Genomic DNA, 23,459 nt, shown 5'->3' with positions numbered 1-23,459 from the left:
TTTTTATTTGTTAGATATTATCAAAACCTAGTGCCAAACATAAAGAGTGACCAATAATAATGAGTTGTGGCAAAAAATAAAAATCACGACATGTTGAGGTTTCAGACGGAAAATTCACCATTCAGTTAAAAACTTAAGATGTAATGTGTCTTCAACAGTCTTATTGAACAGTGCTGACTCAAAATAGAAGTAACTGTAAGGTGACCATATAAGGTGTTTGTGTAGTTTGTCCCGGGGGTGGTGCTGAAAGAACAGCTCCCACTAAACACGACTTGTTTTAATGCGATCCCCTGTGGCAGCTTTCCCACGAGACCCTCTTCAGTTGGATCCTTACTATCGAGAGGTGTTATGACAAGTCATGAAACACCAAAGTTCCCACAGGCGAGATTTGAAAACTGAGGAATATTTCGTGGCGGCTATGAGAAGATGAAGAGGCAAAACGTGCGGACCCTTGCTTTAATAATTTGCACTTTGTCCTATTTATTAATCGGAGCGGGAGTCTTCGACGCTCTGGAGTCAAAGCAGGAGAAAAACCAGAAGGGCAAATTCGACGACCGAAAATTTAAACTCATGGCTGAATATAATCTAACCACAGTTGACTTTGATCGAATCGAAAGGGTTGTTTTGCTTCTGAAACCTCACAAAGCCGGAGTCCAGTGGAAGTTCGCCGGGTCGTTTTACTTCGCCATCACTGTCATAACGACCATAGGTAAATTCCATATTTAAGTGATTAGACTTTGTCTGTCTTGAAAATAGTCGTCATATATAGTATACTGCTTTTTTACCGAAGTTATATCTTATATTATATACGTGATGATGTGCATTTTTGTGACTTTTATGTGTGTACATATACCTTTTCTAAAAAAAACACCAAATTGGCATGTTTACTATAGGATCAGGTAAATAAACAAGAAAGAAATCCACAGTCATCGTTTCATCCAATGTTTAATCCTGTGATACAGAACATGATGATTCCGGTCATTGCTTCTAGTGGATTAATTCATTAAAGAATGAAATTGAGTTATTTTAAGAAGTATTTGTATGTCCGTTTCTGTATTTACCTTTTCAGACTAAAATGCCTGTTCAGACTAAAAAAGTATTTTTTACCATTTTATTAAATTACATATACAGTCAAAATGTATTTTTTACACTTATTCCATCAGTGTCTTTGGTATCCCAGTACTGCGGATACTGATTTATAACAAATCTCCAGGCTAATGTCGTATTAGTCTGCCCTCATTGGAGAGTTTACAGCATCATCATAACAAAACTGGGATGGCTATGTACGCAAATCTCACAGAGACAACATCTGGTCACTGGAACCGTGTTAAACCCCTAAAGTGTAATGGATGTCTGTAATAATATTTATCAGATGTTAAAGTACATCCTGTACAAATAAATGTGGGGGGTGAACATTTGATAAATAATCTAATGACACTAGGCTATAACAAACAGTAAAGACACTGACCATCCTGTTTACTTTATTATTTTTCCATTCCAAAAGATTTTGCAGTAAGGTTTGTTTACATTAACTGATAAACTCACGAATAGCAGGTATGTTTTCTCTGTACAACTCCCGCAGTGAACCTCACTCTGAACATCCAAAATGGTATTTGAACTTTATAGTCTTGACATTTTTATAATAAATAAGTTTGTTTTAATGCTCATGTTATCTCCTTGGTAAAAACATGTGTCTTCCTCTCAAGGTTATGGCCATGCTGCACCCAGTACGGACGCTGGGAAAGCATTTTGCATGGGGTATGCACTCCTGGGCATCCCCCTCACCCTGGTGATGTTCCAGAGCCTGGGTGAACGTATCAACACCTTCGTCCGCTTCCTGTTGCACAAAGCCAAGAAATGCATAGGCCTGCGGCGGCCGGAAGTTTCCATGGCCAACATGGTGTTCATCGGATTCTTTTCCTGCATCAGCACCTTGTGTTTGGGAGCAGCTGCCTTCTCCCACTACGAAGGTTGGAGTTTTTTCCATGCCTTCTACTTCTGCTTCATCACCCTAACCACCATCGGTTTTGGGGATTACGTGGCCCTGCAAAAGGACAACGCGCTCCAAAACGACCCTCATTACGTGGCCTTTAGTTTCGTCTATATCCTGATGGGCCTTACAGTAATTGGTGCTTTCCTCAACCTAGTGGTGCTACGGTTCATGACGATGAACACGGAGGATGAGAGAAGAGACGCGGCGCAGAGGGCTCTGCTTTCCAAAGATAAACAGAAAGCTCCGCCTTCACGCCGCACAGACCCTCCGACCCCCGTTGCCGGGGGTCAAGACAAAAGGCGAGGGTTGAAGAGCGTCTACGCTGAGGTGCTTCACTTCCAGACGGTGTGCTCATGTCTGTGGTACCGAAGTCGAGAGAAAATGGTTATCCTCCCGCAGGATCTGTCCTTCACTGATGCGCTAATGGAGCAAGGAGATGTGTCACCCCACTACTTCTTTGAATCCGGCCCCTCAGGCTGTGTCTGTAACCCTCATCGCTGCTCAGCCATTAGCACTGTGTCCGCTGACCTGAGGAACATCTCTCCGTTTAAGCTCTTTTCAAAGAGACGCATCTCCGTCTGAATCACCTCAGTTTGTTATCGGTACTGTATAACTGTTAATTTTTTATGATTTTATTTCACCTACTAAAGATTGAGCAGCACAGCTGAAGTTGGGTTTTTGGATTTATTGACTTTTACAGTTTCAGTCTTTCATTTAACTTACTCTTTAATGATTATGAATAAGAATTTCAATTGGAATCTTTTTTCAGATTTAACTCAGTGACAGCCGGATATGATGCAATGCACAGTATTTGAACAATCTTTAATGAAAGAAAAAAGTCTGACTTAAAAGAATGAGCAGAAATATTGTTTTACCTTGTTCAGCCAAAATGGTTGGTTGGTCATGCATTGTCAGTATGTTAATTTGTACTTTAAATAACTTTTTGACAATTGGAAGCCATTTTTAACTCTTTCAACGCCAACCAGCATTTTCACAAAATATTGAAGGTCCGCTGAATATTTTCTTCTATAAATATACGCAACACAACATATATTTGAACATATATCATATTAAAGAACGGAGCATCTGCTTTTAATAAAAAAGCATTTTATAATTTTTATTCATTCTTTCTTATAATCTCTAATGTGGTAAGGTTTCTTGAAGAATACAACATTTGGAAAAACTGAGAAATTGCGTTTTTGTCAAAGGCATTTTTCAGAGCAGATTTAGAATGACCATCAAAAAAGTAGACAGAACATTTACTGCTTTTAAATCCATAAATGCTCTTCTCAGGATGACAGTGCCCCCTATCTTGTGAAAACATGCGTAGCTGTAAATTTCCTTCAATTTCCTTCAGAAAATATTTTAAAGAATGTATAAAGCAACAGATCTGGGGGACTTTTGAATACTAATGTAACTTATGCAGATTTGAAACAACTTGAGGGTGAGTGAACGATGACTGAATTTTCATTTTGGAGTTAAGAAGGTTTTGGGATACGCAGCCTTGGTCTCACAAATGACAGAAAATCATATCAATGGTTGGGAGAACGTTAAGTATGTGATATGACAAAGACAATATAGCCAGTATTTATTTACTCCATAATTGCAATGATTCCCCTAATACACTGTGAACTTCAGGATTACCTGCTAAATGAAACACCTGCAGCAAAGTTGTTGATCCAGATGGCATACCGACATGACTCCCATGCTCTACCCAGTTTTATACAACATGTTATGACAAATGTAACCTATTACATTATATTAATCTCATAGAGTCACTCACAAGGCATGCTATATGCTCATTAGATTGGCAGCGGATTACTTTGTTTATCGTAGTTAGAACTAAGAGAGCAAAACTGTCTAATCATAACAGAGGCAACATCTATGAGAAACATATTGAACTCAAATCTTGAACATTGTCACTCATGTTCTTAATTACCATTGATGTTTAGCAGCTCCATATCAGCTTTGAAGATAAAGTAACAGCATGACCTTGGTCTACAGCAGTTATCCCATACGGGCCCTCCAAGTGCTCTCAGCACTGATCTGGACATCGTGTACTGTGTATCCCCTATGACTCAGAGAGGCCTTGCTGCTCTGGCTATGTTTGGCCAAACAGGATAGTAGGCCATCTTCTCATCCTGCCAAGGAGAAAGCGCTTTGTGCCCAAGACTTTGCCTTTGGCTGTTAGACCTGCATGACACGGTGACAGAAGGAAGTACATTACAACAAACGCCTGCATTTCCCCCCCATAGTGGTGGCATCTGTTGCTTTTCCTTTTTGTTTTGGCATCTACATGAGAAAGGTAAAAAATATCTTTGGCCAGAAGGTCAATGGGGGTAGGACATAGTGTACTGTACATTTATGTTTCTATTTACATCCTTACCAAAGGAACCAGGGTAAAAATAACTTATTGTTGATAACTCATTGAGATGCATTCTTATTTTGTCAGGCTTTTAGGAAGGTCTCCCCTATTAGGATTGAAAAAATGAAATAGCAGCAGAAAAATATTAATATGCATTTTACCAAACAATGTATGTACTGTAAAAAGTATTGTAGAGCCTGACATAAAAAATAAAAGCGTCATTATTTCTACATGGGTTTTTTGTATGTATCTATCTATAAGGCTCTTTTGGTCATTTGTTAAAAATGATGAGACAAACATTTAAAAAAATGCAGATGTTAAAATATAAATTATTATGAATAATCACGCAAATATTATGCAAGCCAAAAATGTCTACATAACACAAACTTTACTATTTAAAATTGAATTGTTTATGAAACCTTAACATCTATTTTTCAGATAAATCTTTTCATGGTTTTATTTATTGATCATTCATGATTAAAATATAGTAAGATACAAATGTGAATACAGTAGGCTATACACTAATGTGAATAATCATGTAATATGATGCAAGCATAGAACATTTAAAATGATCAATTATCTTGATAACTGTATCAAAGTCTTCAAATAAAACAAATGTATTTAAATATTTTTTAAAGTCAACAGAAATAACGTAACCACGTTTGAGTAAAACCAGTATAACAGTGAATAATGGTAAAAGATTAATAAAGAGTTCTCTAAATTGCAGGTGATAGGATGAGTGTCTGATGAAAAATATAAATGCTGTAGAATCGGATCATCAATACAGTGATTCAAGCGTCTTTTTATTTTACGTAAACATGTGCAACAACCATGCATTTATGTAGCAACCAATCATTTAAAAAAGAACAAACGTGTAGAATACTAATGGATTTATACGGCCGTGTCCCCTTTAAAGTCACATTGTAGCAACGCGTGTTTTCATTGGTTGGATCAAGAAGCCTACTTCAAATGGTTTGAATGTGAATAGTGTAATCGTTTTCTTGACCTGTCATATATTATCCACGATCATCTGTATTTTCTAGATTAAAAATGAACTTTAAGGAAGCATCCGCGAAATTATTTAATGAGAACCGAAAAGTTTCACTTTTTGCTGCAGGCACAGCTGTTGCGGTACTTGGTCTCACGTTTGGATATAAATATATACGTAGAGAGAAGAAGTTAACTAAAGTTGGAGTTGTGTCACAGTTGTTGGTTCATCCGCTGAAGTCTGGCAAAGCTGTGTCATTGGAGACAGCTGAATGTTTACGAATGGGGCTGAAATGTGGCGAACTGCAGGATCGGTAAGTTTTCGTGACGTTGTTGGTAATAATAATGCGTTCATACAATTAACATTTTGCTACTATTCTTTGCTTTCTGTATTGTTACATTGCTCTTATAATACTGTTTCTGATCGAACAGTTTGGTCGGTGACACGAGGATTTACAATCGCCATTGTAAGATCAAGGTTCATCTGCCATTTATTTAACATACTCATTCATTTTCGCAGTCACTGGCTGGTCATAACGGAGGATGGACATATGGTGACAGCCAGACAACAGCCCCGTCTGGTATTGGTATCTTTGACCTGTCAGGGTGGGCAACTGTGTCTCGGTGGACCCCAGATGGAGGAGTTAAGAGTTCCTCTTCAGCAGCCTAACAATAAAGTTGTGGACTGCAGGTACCTTAATAATACTCGCAGTTCCCCCCAATAGTGTGTGTGCAAGTGTGTGTGCAAGTGTGTGTGCAAGTGTGTGTGCAAGTGTGTGTGCAAGTGTGTGTGCAAGTGTGTGTGCAAGTGTGTGTGCAAGTGTGTGTGCAAGTGTGTGTGCAAGTGTGTGTGTGCAAGTGTGTGTGTGCAAGTGTGTGTGTGCAAGTGTGTGTGTGCAAGTGTGTGTGTGCAAGTGTGTGTGCAAGTGTGTGTGCAAGTGTGTGTGCAAGTGTGTGTGCAAGTGTGTGTGCAAGTGTGTGTGCAAGTGTGTGTGCAAGTGTGTGTGCAAGTGTGTGTGCAAGTGTGTGTGCAAGTGTGTGTGCAAGTGTGTGTGCAAGTGTGTGTGCAAGTGTGTGTGCAAGTGTGTGTGCAAGTGTGTGTGCAAGTGTGTGTGCAAGTGTGTGTGCAAGTGTGTGTGCAAGTGTGCACTTGATTGGGTTAAATTGAGAGCCAAATTCCGAGTATGAAACACCATACTTGGACTCACATGACATCACTTTAAAAATCACTTTTCAATAAAGTCCTTGTTCAAGATAAATTTTGCCATACAAGTGTCTTGCCTTTCTTGAAAAGTGTGCTTCCTTTAAATAATAAAAATCTTTGAGTTTGACATTTTATATAATGCAGTGCCATTTATACATTGTTATAAGTGTTTAAATACTTTTGGGGATACTGGAGTGGAGACCCCCCAAATATGACTTTCATTAAGATTATGCAGAACTAGATGTGTTACTTTTTGTCCGCTTATATTTCTAGAGTGTTTAGTTTGGATGTCCAGGGGAGAGACTGTGGGGATGGCGTGTCTGAATGGCTTACTCGATACCTGGCATCAGACAAGACTGTTCGTCTAGTTCATTATGAACCCCATCTTAAGCCCCAAAGGCCTTCGGTGAAAGAACCACTTTTTCCTGAGGATGAAGAGGTTTGATTTCCTCGCAAAAAAATATATAAGAAATAATATTGATCTGTTTTGTCAGTATTTTAAAAGGAATACATATTTTGTATCTTGACCTACGTTTATTGAAACTGAAATTCATGATTCCTCAGGTGGCTTATCCTGATGCAGCTCCCATCATGCTGATGTCAGAGGCTTCGGTTAGAGACCTAAATAGCAGGTTGGATCATGAAGTCACAGTCTCTCAGTTTCGTCCCAGTATTGTGGTCAATGACTGTGAGGCCTTTACTGAGGTAATACAGTATTCAAAAGAATGCAAACACACACACACACACACACACACACTGGCCACTTTTTTAGGTACAACTTGCTAGTTCCTGGTTGGACCCCATTTTTCCTTCAAAACCTTAATTGTTTGTGGCATAATCCTTACGTAATCAAGAGGCTGGAAACATTTCACAGATATATTGACATGATAGCATTTCTCAGTTACATTCGGTTTTGTGGCATGTATTCTGAATGGAACCATTAGAAGATAGAAGAATGCACATGATCAGCAACAACTCTGGTATTCTGTGAGATTAATGATGCCCATTGCCCCGTTTGTACTAAAGTGACCATGATATCCCCACACTGTTACACCACCAGCACCCTGAAGTTAAAAACTAGGCAGGATGGATCCATGTTTTTTGTTGTATACACCAAATTCTGACCAAATCTTGTCCTTTACTTTTGACATATACCATTCATTAATCATTTTACATTCAGTTGCTGGCACACGTCTGGCTGATCAGATATCTGCGTTTTAAATTTGGATTAATGTTATATTTTTTTCTTAAATTCTGTAAATGCATTTTTTCACATGGTAACCTGCATGCTGCAATATATTTTAACATGCACAGTTTAATATTACACAAAAATGATGTATATCTTTAAGGGGAGGAGGTTCTTGTCCAAGATTTTACTATACATGGGCCTGTCCCTCAGCCCCTCAATGCGGTGAAGTCATCCTGTATACCCGTAGCAGAGATAAAAAGCCCTAAAGCATAATGTTTCCGACACTGTTCTTCTCTGTTGGGATGGTGTTCTTGGGGTCATAGTCAGTATTTATCTCCCTCCAAAAACAGGAGTCAATTTTGGTCTTACAGCAATGACAGCACTTTCAACAAAGCCTTTTCTGAATCATTTTGATGTTCATTGTCAAACTTCAGATGAGCCAGGCAGGCCTCCTTGGGCAAGAGGACCTTGTGGGTGCTTTAGGATTTCAATCTATTGTATCTATAGCAATGGTTTGATGCTAACTTTGTTCCCAACTGTCTTGAAACCATTAACAAGCTTCTTCCGTGTAGTTCTGGGCTGATCTTTGACCTTTCTCATGATCGTCTTTACTCCATTGTGGAAATCTTCCAGGGAGCTCCAGAACAAGGGCATTTGATAGTTATTTTGTATTTCTTCTATTTCCAAATAATGTCTCCTCACCAAGCTTCTGTCTGTAGTCTATGCAAGGTTTGTGCAGGTCTACAATCTTGTCCCTGACATCCTTTAAAACCTATTTGGTCTGAGGTTGAAATGGAAGATACAGATTCTCTTGGAAGGCATGTTCTATATACATAACAAGCTGATTTAGGAGTACTTTCTTAAAGTGACCGGACTAATCTGCGGTCCATATAGATAGATAACCAATCTTTGGAGCCATAATTCTGGCTCTAGTTGTTAGGGGATCAAATACTTATTTCACTGACTGAAATGCAAATCAATTTATAACCTTTAGATAACATTTTCCCCCTGAATTTATTTTAATATTCTGTCTCTATCAGTTAAAATATTTTTTTTCTCAAGTAATTGTTTCCCTCACTGTATGACATTATATTTTTAAATCATTAAATCAAATTACTTGTTTGTGGCATTTAAGTTATTTTTTTAATTAAAATTAGAATTCAAAAATGTTAAATTAGAATTTACATTTTAAAATAGATTTTTGTTTGTTTTAGTGTTTACCGAAACAATTAAACCAAATTGTTTGTTTGTGGCATTTGAAAATTGTGTCTTACCTTGAAACTGAAATTATCAGTGTTTTCCTCACAGGAGGTTTGCAAAAACATTTCAAGCTTAGAATTCATTTTTAACAACTGTAGACTGTCCGTGTGGAAATTTTACTTTGTTAAAATCATATTTTTGTTTGTTTTGGTGTTGATTTACTTAGTTGTGTAATTTTTTGACTAGGACATGTGGGATCATATTCAGATTGGCCAAGTAGAGATGAAGAGAGTGATTGGATGTGGAAGGTAAGGTATCTTAAAGCAGTGATTATCAAACGTTTAGTTGTAAGGCCACCTTTGTGTAGAGTGTATTGCTTTCCAGCCCCCCAAATAAAGCCTCATGACTCATCAACTTAAAATTGGTTAAACCAAAAACATACAATTTTACAATTCTGGAACATAAATTATTTTAATATTTTGCCCCAGTTTGAGATCCACTGGCTTTAAGTACATATGTATACCATACACTGTTTTCTTGTACTTATTTCTGCAAAACACTCTAGTAATAGTGTACTGTATGTGCGCTCTGTATCTTTAACATCAGATGCATTTTAACCACTGTTGACCCTGAGACTGGAGTCATCAGTCGTAAAGAACCCCTCAACACTCTCAAAACGTAAGTGTGCACAGAGTCAGACCAAAAAATGATTCCTATTCAGAATGACCTAAATTACATACATAGGTCACCTTTGTATTTTTATGACCTAGTTCTCGATAACAGATAATTAAACAAAATGGATTCATTCATTTAGGTTCATGGCCTTTTAATCAGTAATTTTGCTAGGCTTGTTTCATTTGTTGTTAATCAGTTACAAGTTACTGGGCACCTGAAAAGAATAACCTTTACGCAATACTACTGTAGAGTTTGTAGAGCACAGAACTCCTCACAGATTTACTGTTATACACACAGGTCTATTGCATTTTTTCAATTCTAAACATGGGCAGGATAATCTTGTAAAATGTACCCTTGGTTGATCCTTTATCACATGCTTGATTTTTTCTTTTTAGCTATCGACTGACTGATCCTAAGCAGAAAACCTCACCAATACTGGGACAGTATTACACAGTCAAGAAAACAGGCGTCCTTCATGTGGGGGAACCTGTTTATAAGATAACCTATTGAAATGGACTGAACAGGACATGCCAACGAATGTGGTGACGAATTTACAAGCAATAACAGTACACACAGACTTAATCAGTGGTCTTTGTCTTCATTTTTATTCAAGAATTAATATAGAATCAAGATGACTTTGTAAAGTGTTATAAATTGCTGTAGATCACTGGGGTACCATTGCATCTTACAAATGTCTGTGTTTTATATTCCACATTAATGAACTGATTATCTGTGAAAAGCAAGATGAAATATTTTTTTGTATTAAGTATTTTGTGTACCTCACAACAATAATAGATGCTTCTAATACAAATTGTAACTATTTTCTATGATTATACCAAGTATTGCATATTTGTCCAAAATGTAGTTTCTTGTTAAAACTGAAACCCACAATATTATTTCAATACAGTCTTGGTCTATAGTATTGCTTGTGATTTGTTTGATTTGAGCAAATTAGAGTCCCAGGATTAGGAGTGAGATGATGATTTAAGGCTAAAATACACTACAACACTTGCTCAGATTTTTCCCATGCAGATTTTCCGTCTTGACTTGTTGCAGAAAGTCAGTGCCAGTTTGCAGATTTGATCAGTTAATGTGCTTCTATCTGAAACTTTCAAATAATCTGCAAGTATAAAATGTCTAGTTTATCTGTAAATCTGAATGTCAAAGTCTTGTATTGTATTTCAGCCATTAAGCATACCAACATGTGAAACACCTCAGAACTGAAACATGTTGCTACATCGCACAACATGTTTGAAAGACAATAGGTTGCAAATGAGAACTACAGTAAAACCAGAATGGCAATAACTGCAAAAAACAGCATCTGGTAGAATCCTTTTTTTTTAAAGCTTGTTTAAGCTTGTTTTGTTGCTAAATCATTGCAAACTAAGTTAAATCGGAATTTGTTTAGTCCATAATATTGTATATTTACAATACACTTGCATGCACAAGCACACACAGCCATTTATTTGTTTTTATTAATGCTCTTGATTGTGTTTATCCAAAGATCTTTTAACCAATGGAATATCCTTGGCATATATAGACTTGACTATGAAAAGCTACAATCTTCTTGAGGTCCAGTAGATGGTGCCCTTTCAATAGTTTCAATGCTTTTCTATGATAGTAAACAATTGAAATGACTTCATATGAACACAAATAAATAACATTTTTGTTGTATGACATTTACTGTGCATTATTAATAATTTGTTGAAAATAAATATATGTTTTGATTATATTTTTGTTTAAATACAACAAGATAAGTAGTTATTTAAAAGTATTATTTACTTAGTTTTAAAGTAATTGTTATTCTGTAAACTATTTTATTTGCCCATATTTTAACTAAACATTCCTTAGTTTCTGTATGCCTCAGTGTGTTATTGCTGTTGTTATTAGATGTTGTCCTATAGCTGCCTGGAGCAAATGTAGCCTATATGTTTTTATATTAATATAAATAAAAAATAAAATACTAAAATAAAATAAAAACATTTGAATGTCTGGTAATAATTAGCATCACAGAATATTGTCAATTTATTGCAGAATAAGAAATATCATTTGTATAATTTTTTAATTATTTACATATTTATTTTACAAGAGACATTTTTAAGAAACAAAAAAGTGTATTTACTTCCTACTTACTACTATGTATATTCTGGTGGTGAATTTTTGTTCTATGCCCTAGACACTGATTTAAGACATATTAATTATTGTTAATTGAACAAAGTATCAAATAAACATTAAACATTTTAATAATAACAACATACTTCTTTGTACAACACAAGACACTTTGTAATGATTTTAAAAAATGATACCCTTATTGTTGTTTCCATTATGACACCAACATGTTGAAAAATCACCTTTTCGTTGCTGTTAGTAGAAAATAAAATGGTAAGAATATGAAAACTGACATTAGATGAACTGAGAAAAACCCATATAGTTGAAAATGTAAATAATTTTACTGCTATATCCATGTATTTTCCTGTTAAGTGAAGCAGAAATACTGTGTATCTCATTACCTTGGCAAATGGCTCTTGCCAGCATGTTTGTCACTCATTCAGTAAACGCCACATAGGCTCTTAATGGGTTTTTACTGGAAAGGGAAGTTACATTAGCACTTCCACATGAAATATCTCACTAAGTTGACAACTGTATAGTTTACCAACTTGGTAATGATAAACATCTTTTGGCTTCAATTACTTTTGGAGCCTCTCATTTTATCCTTTCCTGTTACGCGAATTATTATTTGATATTGTTTTTACTCTTTAGCAGATATGGTTTGATATTGTTAAGGTAAGTAAAAAAACATGTTTGCAAAATAGCCATTAAAAACTTTGCTATAAGCAGTTTGCTATACCATGGTGACAGTATTATGATTGTGTTTGTCTTATTTTTGTGTGTTTATTGTAATTTATGAAAGATAAAATGTTATCCTTAATGTAAACCCAGTAGTTAAGGGTGCATACCTTCTCTAGTTTAACATGCAGAGTCAATTATAACCCATTGGTGTTCATCAATACATGAAACCTGACACTTACAGTATGCTCAATGTAAAAGGTCAAATGTAAAACATGTTCAAGTACTGTTTTTCTCAGAATGTAAGATGTTTTCTGGTGAAAATTCCCCCAAGGCAAGATTGTACTCCCATGTCTCCACAATATTCCTGTGTTAAGATATGGGTGGGTTGTGTCTTTACAGGAACTCTAAAGTTTTTGCATGTAAATTAGAATTTGGAGGAAAAGTTGGCACTAGTTCACAGAATGAAACAAAAACGATAATTTTACTAATGTACCCGTAAATAGTAAATTCAGAAAAACACTAAACTAATTGCGGAGTGGTTTCTATATTTTTCCATGCTGTATTTCTTTTTACGTCAATTTGGTGATGCTGTGGTGCAATAAAAAATACACATCTTTTATTGGAGGTTTGCTCGAGGTGGACGGACTGTCTATAATTAGCATGTAAGAAACTTGGCGTTTTAATGTGTAAAAGACCAAATGAAGAGCGTCTGCTAAATGGTAAATTATTACAGACAGAATTCCAGACGAAGTAATTACATACTGTAACCAAGAGGGTTCTCTTTACTTAAACATTCACACCTGACTTAAAACTCTTAAAAATCTTATTATGTACTCAAAATGATGTGTAAAAAAATGCTGTGTGCCAGACCCATAACCCCAATATCGACTGAATAATTTGATTATTTATGCTTACAAAAAGGAAATTAACAGATTTGGCATTCAAATAGTTTCTTAATAGGAGTTTATTTACAGGTTTAATCTCTTATTGATGTTTTGACTGTGAAGTCACTGCTTAAGTGTTTAGTGTTTGCTTTAAAAATGTGAACAATGTACAACACATCTGACTTTTCTCTATATGACGTGCATGTCAAACAATAAGTAAAAAAATCACAGATCTGTTTGTCTTTAGCACTATAATAAGTTTCTTGAAGACCTCATTACTCAATTAAATTGAGTACAACCAACGTATTCAGAAGGTAAGGTAGGCGCATCGGCGACGCATCGAGATTAAATATTTAAACTTTTCGGAGTGCGGCGCACTCTCTTGAAGAGAGATAGAGACGCTGCATGGTTTAGGCATTCTTGTCAACTGTGAGTGACATCAGTGGACCGTTCCAAGATGGCGAACACGTCTACGTGCCTTGAGTGCTTGACTTCGGCGTTTAGTTATTTATAACTATGGTTTCAACAAAGATAAACAACAAATAAGGAGGACAGTGAGGACGACCTAAATAGACGACAGGGAGAATGACATACACATTCGACACAAACGTACATGCATACCAAAAGAAATTGACACAGACAATTGTATCGTACAACGCAACCATCAATTTTTTGACGCATATGGAACCCCATATTGGGGGACAAAAATTGGCAGATCATGCTTCTCAATTCTCAAATTGATACCGCCTTGTTTCCTCAATTCCATGTCCTCCAACCCAACCTTATCGTCCAATTGGACCATGAGGTGTCGAAAAACGAGGTGTATGCTTCCAGAGGAGTCATGAGTAAGGATACACAGATGTATCCTTTGTGGAAGTGTTTTATCAACAAAACGTTGCCCATAAATTCTTCTCCCCTTCACTTTAAATGTCAACATTCATCATCAAGGTATTTTAAAATGCAGACTAATTAGAGATACTATATATTTAACATGTAATATGGATAAGTACCCTTCATTTTACACATATCATATACAATAGACCCGGTTTCACAGGGCTTAGTTTAAGTCAGGACTAGGCCTTAGTAAAAGTCGGATATTTAAATAGCTTTTATAAAAATACCTAGAAAATCAGTTCTTGTCTGAATCTTAAAATACTTTAAAATATATTTTAAGATATGTCGGTGTTAAAGAGTGATTTTTTTAAATGTAGGGGTAGGAACTATAACTCACGTATGTTTATGTTTAATACTCCTGTTTTTTGATAATAGACAAATATATAGCACATATAAATGCCATTTCACTTAATGCTTTGATGTCCTCACATTCTTGCATCCTTCGGGGGTGGAGCAAAAGGATGCAAGAAAAAGAGGATGCAGAAATAAGAAGCGCCCTATGTTGATGTCGTTGGCATAGGAAGAATGTTGACAGGTGTGCAACTTAAAGATGCCACGACAGTTTTAGTTATTCTCAGACAGGAAATTTACACCAAACAACTTTTACCATCCATTTGATTTACTGGAATGATAATGAAAGAATACAAAAGCCTGAACAAATTAAATACATGTAAACGTCGTGAGAGAAATATTGACTAAATGCTGTGTAAAGACCCTAAACAGTGAGAGCCATTCAAGGGAATATATTTTTTTACACGCTTGAGGCACAGCTGCACAATACACGCAACAACTTTTGCAAGACCTCCTAGGGCCCCTTCCGAGCTTTAAAGTTTACATGTAGGCTATACAAAGATTCAAAGGATTAGCAATGGAAGCAAATGCCTCAGTGAAGTCTTTAGTCTACCTTTAGGCAGAATGGCCCGTAGATGTCGTGCAATAGATTTTTAAAGCCTAGCTATAAGTGTCTGTGTGTGCGATATATTCAGAAAATCTAGTTCTAGCATGCCTACACTTATTTGTTTTGGTATGTCCGTAACCTATGTGTTAATTACAGGATACTGTAAAGCTCTGAAGGTGAGGATTACAAGACTGTCAAGTCATGTTTGTTGCCACATGCACACAAGGGGATTCTTACTGTATTTGTCATGATCATCTGTTTTACATTTTCACGAACATGAGGTGCAGAGTTCATGTACTCCGGGATGGCCTTTGCTTTGACGTAGGGATGTCATTCATAAGGACATGTTGCCGGGGGAGATCTTGCTGATGGATTGGGATGTGCTCTGGCAGTATATGATAGTGATTTGTCAATAGCTGCGAGATGACCTTTTACTGATAACACAACCTGCTGCAGAAAGTTATGTTCTGCTTGGGGTATTGAGAGAAACACTATTAGTGTTAGAGATTCTGTGTGGCAGTTGTGAAATTTTATAAAGATCATTGAATTATTTATCATAATTATTATTTAAGATCTTTGTATTATCATTGTCAGGTTTTAACTTTTTCTTGGGAAGGACCACAATGTAAAAACTTAGTCTTACTGTTTTTTTCAGAATTTCAACTTATTTTTGAAATGCGTTTAAAGAAATGTCAAATTAGACACCGACTGATTTAAGTTTTGTGTGTGAAATAAAACGAAAATCATTTTAAGTAACGAAAATGTTATTTTTATGTTTTTCTGGTGGCTCGGCTAGCAGAATATTATATTTTTATAATAGTTTTATGCAGTGCATTTTACATTGAAAAAAAAGGTAATTTACGAGAATTTTATTGTTATATTTACAGGTTGTCCACATATTTTTTAAATAGGCCGACTTTAAAATACCATCACATTACAGAAAAAAGTTATATTCGGACGGGACTAGTTTTCTTAACGATTTCTGAGTTTGTCTCACACAATGTCTGTGATTTTATTCACCGATTTGGACAGGACTAGATCTCTTGGGTTATTACTGAGCAGGGGAGGGTCTGTTTCGTACGCTTGGGCGTTGCATAAGATACTGGATACATGCATTACGTGTTAATATAATAGTGTCTTATTTTCATTATTTAACATTACCATTACGTCTTAACAGTTTACAAGATTTGGCTCATATTGGTTTTGTTTTTGTATTTTGCAGAATTGCAAAAGCATCCATGTCTATTTGAAGAGAATGATTAAATGAAAGGGATGCAGGAAGTACAATAAATCGTTTTTGAACTAGGATTAGTTTTGGTAATGAAATGCAGAAAATCTGCCTATTCACCTTCAGTGCCTTGCCTTAAGTATACTGTTATTTTCGTGCTTGTGAGATACAGACCAAGGACCACAAACACCAGGGGTTTAACCAAGGTTAAGTTATGCTCAACTTGTACCCTGTCATATGGACATGGTTTGGGTCTGCAATGAAAATAATTTTACTCTAAACAAACGAAAACGTTTTATTGAAGGAAGCGTTTTTAATTAAGACCAATTTTATCATGCATATGTATTTATATTTAAGTTTTCTCCTTGTCTGGGTCTATTAAAAGAAAAGCAATTTACACAAGTTATTTAAAGTTGAAATGTGCATTTTGGACCAATGTCATAAAATAAACACATTTAACAACGCAAAACATTTTTGTTTCAAAGAAATGTTTATTCTTGATGTTTTATTTAGATTTTTTTCTTTAAGTTTGTAGTTTGAACTAAAATATAGATATGGCCCTGTACTAATTACTTAACCACATCCACAAACAACATGAACATTTAGAGAAAGCTCTAGCTGCATGCTAAGGAAAATTTAAACATACGGCCCAAAACTGTTTCTGCTTTCTCTTTGGTCTAAAACGTCACACAGTTGACTGATCCCAGATCTGCTATTTCTTTGTATAATACATGATTTCTTCGAAACACATAAAACCTTATTTCTCCCCATTTTACTACCATCTAGTAATAGTACTACCACATAGTACACAATACATATTGGTTATTCAAACAGTTCTCTCTTTTTTGACTGATAGATATTTGTTATATTTTTGCTGTTGTCTTGAATCTTTCTAGATACAGTCACTTTAGGTTTGTTGTTCACTTTAGGATTTTTGTTGACCTTTGGTTTAATGTTCACCTTAGATTTGTTGTTCTCCTTAGGTTTGCTGCTTGGTTTCTTAATATCTTTTTCAGCCTTTTTAGTTTTCTGTACCAAAACAGATTGTTTTGTCTCCTTCTCTGGTTTTGTTGGTTTGGGTGGTGTGGTTTTCTGTCCTGACCGAGGTCCTTTGACAGACAGTTTGTGAGACAGCTTTCCAGTATCTTTACTTTCTTGCTTGCTCTGCAACTTTGACTTCCTACTGTGAGAGGCAACTTTCTTTACTTCTTTTGTCCTTGCATTGCGTTGCTTCTCTTTTGGCTGAGTTGTCTTCTTTGTCTTTCTCTGGTACAATTTTGCTCTTGAATTTTGGCGCAGATGTTTTTTCTGTGGTACAGAAGTGATGGGTTTGGTTCTTGTGGACTGACGTGTGTCTAGTGGTTCAGTGGCGGTTAGAATCTTTTCTAGTGGTGGTCTTGTGGGAGTAAAATCTACTTGTATGCCTCTATGTATTTTCTCTGGTGCAGATGATGCGGGTTGGGTTCTTGAGGATTGTCGTGTGCCTGAAGGTTTAGTTGGGTTTATAATCTTTTCTATTAGTGGTCTTGTATTAGTTACATCTATGGCTCTATGTTTTTTCTCTGGTGCAGATGTCGCAGGTTTGTTTTTTGAGGATTGTCGTGTGCCTGAAGGTTTAGTTGGGATTATAATCTTTTCCAGTGGTGGTCTTGTAGGAGTCACATCTATGCCAAGTACAGTCACTGAAAAGTCAGCATATTTATATTAGCTTCAGCCAATACTGTTAAATCAACTTGTGTATAGATTAATAAGTAACCACTGAGCAAGTATAAGTATAGCCTTAAGATAATGGCGTTAATAATAAAACAATAAATAAATTAAAACCTTTTTATTTACCGAACCTGGTCGGGCCTTATGTAAAGTTTTATAACGCTAATGAAATAAAAAAAAATCTTACATTCTCTGGGTACAAATGGCACTTTCTTTCCCATGACCTTTACAGGTAGTGGCTTGAATTTGCATTTTCCTGGAGGTGCCCTCCTATAGATAAAAATGATTTGGAGATATAAACTTAAAAGAGGTAAATATTAGAAATTGCATGATAATGATTTCGACATAAATGTAAAGAGTGGTTGATCTTGTGTGAGAAGGATTCCTTAATTAATTCCTGGTGCTCATCTTTGATCTTACAACTTACTAAGTAAAGTTTGATAGAAAATAGGAAACGGTTAAGACTAATGCATGTTATGTGAACTATTAAGATTGATTGAAAATGACAGAAAATTACTTTATATCTTAATCAGTCAATTTATTAACTTCAAACAACTTGTTTTAGTGTGTCAAGTTTATTTTTGACAATGAACAACAATTGTTAACTTGTTGACTTTCTTTTAGAACAATTGTTGTTGAAAACGCATTTTTAGGCATTTATATAGTGGACTTCATATCTTGCAGATCTACAAATAATCAAGTTTTTCTGAGATATTTCTGGGTTTTCTTTGAGATATTGCATCTCTGTGAAATCTGATCTTTGTGCCTACACATATATAAGACATATTCTTTTCTCTATCTATACTATGTATGGTCCTTGTAATGGCAAGAAGTGGAACTTTTGAGCTTGCTTAATCGGTTTGAATAGACAATTTATTCAAATACAGACGCAGGCTACAGACGCAGACCTGCCAAAATGAACAATGTTTACGGTGTGATCCAAAGGTTACTGAATTGTTAAGCATTTTCTAATACTAAAATATTCATCACTCAAGAAATTATTCATACTTTACCTAGATGGATCCACAAATTTATAGACAGTGCCAAAAGGAGACATTGTACTTGGGTAGGAGGTTGCCAGAAAATAAAGCTCTCCTTTGTAGAGAAATGTGGAAAAAAACAACATGGTATAAATGCTGGAAGCTTTATTATTGCTGTAATATTTCTTTTGGGCTTTTACAGGACTGCAGAAAACCTACCTGCTTCATCTTCAGCAAATGAGATGATGAACTTGTGGTGCTGATTTATCAAGCCAGGAAAAGAGCAGGTTTTGGTGTCACCCATGCACACATTCTTTTCCTTCCAACTCCCAGCTTCCTTATCCTCTTCAAGAGCCATTAATCGTCTGAATTAAACGTTTTATTAATCGTAAAAAATAAAACCTTATCATATCATATATCCTAGACTTACTTTTCAGTAAAATAATATTTTCAGTGCTTTAACTTTATAGTTAGACAAACGCAGAATAGACCAAGGGACCATTCCAACTTTTCATCAGCATTTCTAGATGTGTTTTACGGTCATTCCAGTCCAGTGTCTGAATTTCAACAAAATCAAACCTCAGGAGTGACAAAGACACATGAAAACTGTGTTAAAAATCCAGATTAAATAAAAATTACTTTTCCTATATACAAATATTACTGTTGCATTGCTTTAAAAGTGAATATGAACTGATTTGTCTTTGCAGTATTTGAGCTCTGAGCATTTACAGAGCATTTTTCTGTTATTTTTACCAGTTTTGCTCATTTTCATTTTCAGCAAATAAATGCAAAAATAAATAATATTTTTATTTCAAATTTGGTAGAAATATTTACCTATAAATAGTAAATTCAGAAAAAAAGAATTTTGAAATGGTCTTATTAATTTTGTTGCACACAGTTTTGGTCCTTACCCTTTCATGAAATCCCCAAAAATGTACAGACCGTTGAGGTTGGGTGACTCACACCCTCTATACACATAACCTCCAGTTACTGATTTCCCAACATGGTGTCCATATGCAAATATTGGAAGAATGTCATCTATTAAAACAAAACATGTTAGTGGGCTTATAAAATAAATGCAATAAAATGGAAATTTGCTTCTAATAAACACCTTTTTAAGATATATTTTCGTTTTACTGTAAGCTTAAAAAAAAGTAAAAAACAAAATGTTACGTAGAATGTGGTTTAAAATAGGTGTTGGTCAGTGGTTCAACTACTTTTTTTTAATTTGCTGAAGAGGTCATGCTGAAGCTGTGATTTATTGTGAATAAACCCCAGCTGATGACCAATCAGCCTCAAGGACCAGTTTTATAATATTTTAATTTTAATATAATAATAAAATAGTATGAAAAAAGTTTTATAATTGAGCAGGGCAATTGAAGAGTTTAATTGCAAAAAGAGAATTGTTATTATTACGTAATCAAAATAACCCAACTGCAGTTTGATTTATTTTTATTTTATAAATATGATTTTTGAACATTTTTCTCTGTTTTTGCAAATGAACTCTTCAATTTTCTCTGACCTTAATGCGAATGGCTATAGTCCATCTTACCTAGAGAAGAGTTCTGGCACAATTTCACATCAAAACATTCAAAGCCTTCTTTGGCCCTCCATCCATAGTTTCCTCCCTTCACAATTATGTCAATCTCCTCATATCGATTTTGGCCCACATCGCCACAGAATATTCTCCCTCTTCCATACTGAGTCACTTGATCCCCTCGATCCACAGAGCACCTCCACATGTTCCTCACACCGTAGGCAAAGACCTCAGGCTTTGCATTAGGTTCTCTAATGAAAGGATTGTCTGGAGGAATCTTATACGGCTTGCCATCTTCACTGCTACCATCCACATCAATGCGAAGCGCTTTTCCCAACAAGGCTGATCTAAAACAGTTTACATAGCCGGTAAAGCTTTAATGAAGTGTCTGAGAAGGTGTTCTTGGATAAGAAAGACTTACCTGTTTTGGGAATTTCCGAACTTTCCAAAAGGGTCTCCTGCTTTTCCACCATCCCCTGTGAAGATGTACAAGTATCCATCTAGACCAAACAAAATCTGTCCACCATTATGGTTTGCTGCAGGCTCATCAATCTCGAGAAGAATTCTGAAGATACAGATTAGGCGGAGACCAATTTGAACATTAATGAAACCCCATAAAGCAAGGTTCTTACATTAAAGTAATTTAAGGCATGAAGAAATTGGAAATCACTGGAAAAACGTTTGCATATGGTGTTTTAATGCTTAAAGGTGAGTTTTAAGTGATAATATAGAGTCCAATGAGGTTTTAACAACATGAAAAAAAATTGTTACCTCTCAGAGTGGGGATCTGCCAAGTTCATATCATGAGCTGAAACCTTCATCTCACTAATGCGAACTTTCTCAAGCATGCCGTTGACCAGAATGGAGTAGTAGATGAAAAAGCGACCATTGTATTTGTACTTGGGGTGGAAGGCTAGGCCCAGGAAACCTCGTTCATCTCCCAGCCACTGCGTGGTCAGCACCTCTCCACTCATGTCCAGGAAGGGCTTTTCTATGCGGCTTCCATCTCTCAGATAAACCCACACAAAGCCTACCTGCTCCGCGACAAACATGCGGTGGGTGTCGTCACCACTGTGGACCATCAGCACGGGGTTCCTCAGCCCATTGGCCACTTCCATTAAACACAACTGTAGACATCCTTTAGGGTCCTCCACCTTCCCTAAGTTGCTGTACAGGTCATTGTTCCTCAGGACATTGGGGAAGCAGTAGTCCTGGTCGGGGAGATCAATGATGTTACAGAAATGCAAGCCATCTTTCTCACATGCCTCCAGCAGGGTCCGGCTGTTGGTTAGGTACTTGACCACAAAGTGACACTTGCTGTGGAATTCTAAACAGTAGGCGGAGCACAGTCCTGGTATGTGGCGCACTGGAGTGTAGGGATCTTCAGCATCAAACAAGTGTGCAGCGTAAGGGGAACACTCCTGTAAATGCAATACAATTAGGAATGAAAAAGGTGGTTGAAGAAAATATCATGCTAATGCAACGCTAGTGGTTGAAGCGACGGGGCTTATTGTCCCCATGAACTTAAGTCCTGATCGTCTTTATTTTAAAATTGTGACGCACTTCAATCATGACTAGAGGGCGTGGCCTGTGTGTTGGACTGCATATTAATTTGATCTAGCGCCTTCTGCTTCACAGAAATGTATACTGGCAACAAACAGTTCTGCTCAAGCCATCAAACTGACGTCATCAGAAAAATATCGCCACTTCGTAGCGGAAGTACAACAATTGCTCAGTGGTTAGGGCATGGCCTTAGCAACACCAAGTTCATGGGTAAGATCCCAGGGATTCCACATACTTAGAAACAAGTGTATAGTATAATTCAATGTACGGATAAAGCGTCATTGTAAATTAAGACATTTGCTGGATTATCCTGAACGGATGTTTTGTTTAGCCTACCATAAAGTGCATTAACGAAATAAATACGGTAAATTTCGACATTTTAATAGTTTTGGTATTTTTCTATTCATTTTCATACATAAAAATAGGGATATAAAATCGTTATTAAATTAAATTTAATTCCGTTATATTTTAACAGGCCTGCAATTAAGAATTAGGTCAGGAATTAAGAGATTTTAAGAAATATTAGTGTTTATGATTACAATTATTCCCAGTGCACAGTTGATTAAATGCAGTTATTAAAAAAAAAACAGGTGCCACATTTCATCTAGCGTACTTTGAAAATCTCCCACACATACAACATAGACGTATTAAAATGGTTACAAATTTGTTGATAAAAGATGAGACAGCCTACCTGGCACATGATATCTTTAACCAAATCACCGCACGCTTCATAAGCTTCATCACCAATCAAGTCCATTATATCCCAGTATCTCATCCCAATACGATTGTCCGTTTGTTGATCACAACAACCAAAATTCCCGTGCTGGTTGCAAAACTCAATGTGGTATAATGGTTTGAAAGGTGGTTGGTAGTCCAAACACTGAGGATGTGCCAGTGTAAGTCTTAAGCAAGAAAATAAAATAATACAGACGCTTATTAAGAGCCCCCGCATCCATTTGGTCCTGGAGGTCAATAAGCTACTGTCAGGGCACTTTGTACGATAATGATTCATTGAATCCTGCTCTTTTAGCATTTTGCCATGTGCTTAGGAGGGAAATGTATTTGATTTTTGAGCGCGTGTGTCTGTGTGCGTGCAGCACGCCTTTATGAGCGCACTGGTCCGTTTGCTCCGATCTTCGTTTATTTTGTGCGTCTGGAATGTGATGGTAGCAGTGTCGTTTCAACCATATACGATATGGTATTACCACATGAGCAAAATACACAAACGAGTGTTTATAATGATGATAACAATATCCAATGACAATAAGAATATTATTTAGAGTAAAGACTTACAGTAGAGTACGTACAGTCATTTATCTGCAGCTAAACGAATGAATTAAATGCAACTTTTTTGACTTAAAA

General features: G+C 36.2%; 3 protein-coding genes across 4 annotated transcripts; 2 read left to right on the top strand and 1 right to left on the bottom strand.

Annotated features, from left to right (window-relative positions):
• Positions 1-267: 267 nt before the first annotated feature.
• On the top strand, positions 268-4,588 carry kcnk3b (potassium channel, subfamily K, member 3b). Of its 2 annotated transcripts, XM_056768840.1 has the most exons (3): positions 268-709; positions 1,583-1,609; positions 1,707-4,588. In XM_056768840.1, the coding sequence occupies exons 1-3, from the start codon at positions 427-429 to the stop codon at positions 2,573-2,575; spliced, it is 1,179 nt and encodes a 392-aa protein (XP_056624818.1). In that variant the 5' UTR covers positions 268-426; the 3' UTR covers positions 2,576-4,588. The 2 variants fall into 2 exon arrangements, with proteins under 2 accessions (XP_056624818.1, XP_056624819.1); XM_056768841.1 differs by lacking the exon at positions 1,583-1,609.
• Positions 4,589-5,300: 712 nt separating this feature from the next.
• On the top strand, positions 5,301-11,296 carry marc1 (mitochondrial amidoxime reducing component 1). The gene is made up of 7 exons (XM_056767054.1): positions 5,301-5,659; positions 5,866-6,036; positions 6,823-6,988; positions 7,114-7,254; positions 9,185-9,246; positions 9,545-9,616; positions 10,009-11,296. Exons 1-7 carry the CDS (start codon positions 5,409-5,411, stop codon positions 10,121-10,123), a joined length of 978 nt encoding a protein of 325 aa, XP_056623032.1. The 5' UTR covers positions 5,301-5,408; the 3' UTR covers positions 10,124-11,296.
• Positions 11,297-17,129: 5,833 nt separating this feature from the next.
• On the bottom strand, positions 17,130-22,808 carry hhipl2 (HHIP-like 2). Its single transcript, XM_056767709.1, has 9 exons — positions 22,789-22,808; positions 21,306-21,955; positions 20,956-21,099; positions 20,550-20,881; positions 19,909-20,035; positions 19,217-19,362; positions 19,031-19,112; positions 18,205-18,287; positions 17,130-17,989 (listed from the first exon to the last, which is right to left on the bottom strand). The coding sequence occupies exons 1-9, from the start codon at positions 22,795-22,797 to the stop codon at positions 17,130-17,132; spliced, it is 2,433 nt and encodes an 810-aa protein (XP_056623687.1). The 5' UTR covers positions 22,798-22,808.
• Positions 22,809-23,459: the final 651 nt, after the last annotated feature.

This window comes from Triplophysa dalaica, chromosome 15 (assembly GCF_015846415.1).
Source record: "Triplophysa dalaica isolate WHDGS20190420 chromosome 15, ASM1584641v1, whole genome shotgun sequence".
In the NCBI taxonomy this organism is placed as follows: Eukaryota; Metazoa; Chordata; class Actinopteri; order Cypriniformes; family Nemacheilidae; genus Triplophysa; species Triplophysa dalaica.
This window is presented reverse-complemented; position numbering and strand designations above follow the sequence as displayed.

Excerpts from the sequence above, each read along its gene's own strand:
- kcnk3b (XM_056768840.1), top strand. The coding sequence starts at position 427 with ATGAAGAGGCAAAACGTGCGGACCCTTGCTTTAATAATTTGCACTTTG. Across the intron at positions 710-1,582 it reads CACTGTCATAACGACCATAG|TGAACCTCACTCTGAACATC; the intron begins GTAAATTCCATA and ends CAACTCCCGCAG. Across the intron at positions 1,610-1,706 it reads CACTCTGAACATCCAAAATG|GTTATGGCCATGCTGCACCC; the intron begins GTATTTGAACTT and ends CTTCCTCTCAAG.
- marc1 (XM_056767054.1), top strand. The coding sequence starts at position 5,409 with ATGAACTTTAAGGAAGCATCCGCGAAATTATTTAATGAGAACCGAAAA. Across the intron at positions 5,660-5,865 it reads TGTGGCGAACTGCAGGATCG|TCACTGGCTGGTCATAACGG; the intron begins GTAAGTTTTCGT and ends TCATTTTCGCAG. Across the intron at positions 6,037-6,822 it reads AATAAAGTTGTGGACTGCAG|AGTGTTTAGTTTGGATGTCC; the intron begins GTACCTTAATAA and ends TTATATTTCTAG.
- hhipl2 (XM_056767709.1), bottom strand. Across the intron at positions 21,100-21,305 it reads GCAGATCCCCACTCTGAGAG|AATTCTTCTCGAGATTGATG; the intron begins GTAACAATTTTT and ends CTGTATCTTCAG. Across the intron at positions 17,990-18,204 it reads GCCATTTGTACCCAGAGAAT|TGACTGTACTTGGCATAGAT; the intron begins GTAAGATTTTTT and ends CTGACTTTTCAG.